Source organism: Heterodontus francisci, unplaced genomic scaffold, assembly GCF_036365525.1.
Source record: "Heterodontus francisci isolate sHetFra1 unplaced genomic scaffold, sHetFra1.hap1 HAP1_SCAFFOLD_690, whole genome shotgun sequence".
Taxonomy (NCBI): Eukaryota; Metazoa; Chordata; class Chondrichthyes; order Heterodontiformes; family Heterodontidae; genus Heterodontus; species Heterodontus francisci.
This window is the reverse complement of record NW_027142301.1, coordinates 10001-12500: the sequence shown is the minus strand read 5'-3', so window position 1 is coordinate 12500 and position 2500 is coordinate 10001. Positions and strand designations below refer to the sequence as shown.

At 48.6% G+C, this 2500-nt stretch overlaps 1 protein-coding gene across 1 annotated transcript in view; it reads right to left on the bottom strand.

The window, feature by feature from the left end:
• LOC137366997 (deleted in malignant brain tumors 1 protein-like) overlaps positions 1–2500 on the bottom strand; it is a gene marked incomplete at its 5' end in the record, with an annotated part of 32579 nt that overhangs the window by 25204 nt on the left and 4875 nt on the right. The window contains one exon of the mRNA XM_068028492.1: positions 806–1111. Within this exon, the coding sequence (XP_067884593.1) occupies positions 806–1111 (306 nt within the window). The remainder of the gene's footprint in view (positions 1–805; positions 1112–2500) is intronic.

Sequence of the window (2500 nt, the reverse complement as noted above, 5' to 3'; positions counted from 1 at the left end):
TTCAATGACATTACCATCGCTGAATCCCCCACTATTAACATCCTGGGGGTTACCATTGACCAGGAACTGAACTGGAGTAGCCATATAAATACCGTGGCTACAAGAGCAGGTCAGAGGCTGGGAATCCTGAGGCAAGTAACTCACCTCCTGACTCCCCAAAGCCTGTCCACCATCTACAAGGTACAAGTCAGGAGTGTGATGGAATACTCTCCACTTGCCTGGATGGGTGCAGCTCCAACAACACTCAAGAAGCTCGACACCATCCAGGACGAAGCAGCCCGCTTGATCGGCACCCCATCCACAAACACTCACTCCCTCCACCACCGACGCACAGTGGCAGCAGTGTGTACCATCTACAAGATGCACTGCAGCAACTCACCAAGACTCCTTAGTGCCACCCAAATCCGCAACCTCTACCACATAGAAGGACAAGGGTAGCAGATGCATGGGAACACCAACCACCTGCAAGTTCCCCTCCAAGTCACACACCATCCTGACTTGGAACTATATCGGCCGTTCCTTCACTGTCGCTGGAACTCCCTTCCCAACAGCACTGTGGGTGTACCTACCCCACATGGACTGCTGTGGTTCAAGAAGGCAGCTCACCACCACCTTCTCAAGGGCAATTAGGGATGGGCATTTCTACATAGCAAAAGGAAAGGCAATGATCCCAGCACTGGCCTTTGGGGAACACCAGGGTCTACCATCCTCCAGACTGCAGAGAGCAAGACATCACCCCAAGGCCACCGATTGTATGCCACCGCACCAAGACGAATTTCCACCCTGTGGATTTTATTGAACGTACCTTTGACAGCTACATTGACCGTGTCGCTTTTGGGCGATTTGTAAAGGCGTCCAGTAACTTCGATCTCGTAGCTGCAAGTGTAATTCCCTTCATTTCCAGCGTCAATGTTTGGGAAAAGGAAAGTGGCAGAGTGACCCCTCGCGGAAGGGACCTTTGAAGCCATGTGATGGTCCTCATCGCCCTTATACAGATAAAACACTGCGGTTTGATAGTAGCCAAAAGCGTTGCATTGAATAAATAGGTTCTCCCCTTTCACAAAGTTTTCGGAAAATCGACTGAGGGATATGGACGGTTTGGGCGGCTGGTCTGAAATGCAAACAAGAAATAAACTGACCATTAATTGTGTGCTTCAAGGCTCCTGATAACATTTTAAGCGATCATTGGGGCAAGCGTTCGTGAGGAGGGAGGTGGTGGCGCAGTGGGAATATCACTGGGCTACTAGTTTAGAACCTAGGCTAATGCTTTGGGAGCATGGGTTCAAATCTCACCAGAGCAGATGGTGAAATTGGGTTCAATTAACAAATCTCCAATTAAAAAGCTTGTTGATTGGTGACCATGATGTATAAAAAATAGAAGCAGGAGTAGGCCATTCGGCCCTTCGAGCCTGCTCCGCCATTCATTATGATCACGGCTGATCGTCCAACTCAGTAACCAGTTCCCGCTTTCCCCCCCATACCCTTTGACCCCTTTAAACCCAAGAGCTATGTCTAACTCCTTCTTGAAAACATACAATGTTTTGGCCTCAACTCCTTTCTGTGGTAGCGAATTCCACAGGCTCACCACTCTCTGGGTGAATAAACTTCTCCTCAACTCCGTCCTGAAAGGTTTACCCCGTATCCTTAGACCATGACCCCTGGTTCTGGACTCCCCCACCATCGGGAACATCCTTCCTGCATCTACCCTGTCAAGTCCTGTTTGAATTTTATAGGTTTCGATGAGATCCCCCCTCAATCTTCTGAACTCCAGCGAATATAATCCTAACCGACTCAATCTCTCCTCATACGTCAGTCCCACCATCCCAGGACTCAGTCTGGTAAACCTTCGCTGCACTCCCTCTATAGCAAGAAGATCCTTCCTCAGATAAGGAGACCAAAACTGCACACAATATTCCAGGTGTGGCCTCACCAAGGCCCTGTATAATTGCAGCAAGACATCCCTGCTCCTGTACTCGAATATTCTCGCTATGAAGACCAACATACCATTTGCCTTGTTTACCGCCTGTTGCACCTGCATGCTCACCTTCAGCGACTGGTGTACGAGAACACCCAGGTCTCGCTGCACATTCCCCTCTCTCAGTTTATAGCCTGATGATCTTTGCAAAAACTCATCTAATGTCCTTTAAGGAAGGAAATCTGCCAGCCTTACATGGTCTGGCCTACTTATAACTCCAGACCCACAGCAATGTGGTTGACTGTCAGATGCCCTCTGAAATGATCGAGAAAGCCACTCAGTTCAAGGGCAATTAGGGATGGGCAACAAATTCTGACCCTCACACCCCACAAATGCATTTTTGAAAATGGTTTGTCGGGAGACACTGAGGTGGATACAAGACATCTGTCCTACAGTTTTAACTGAAGGCAAAATTGGCACCTTATTGTACACCCTGCCCATTTTCTTCAATGGCGTCTAACACGCAGTCAATTCCAAATTGCCTGTTTTGTGCCATCACCCAAAATTGGAATGACACCCTTTTGA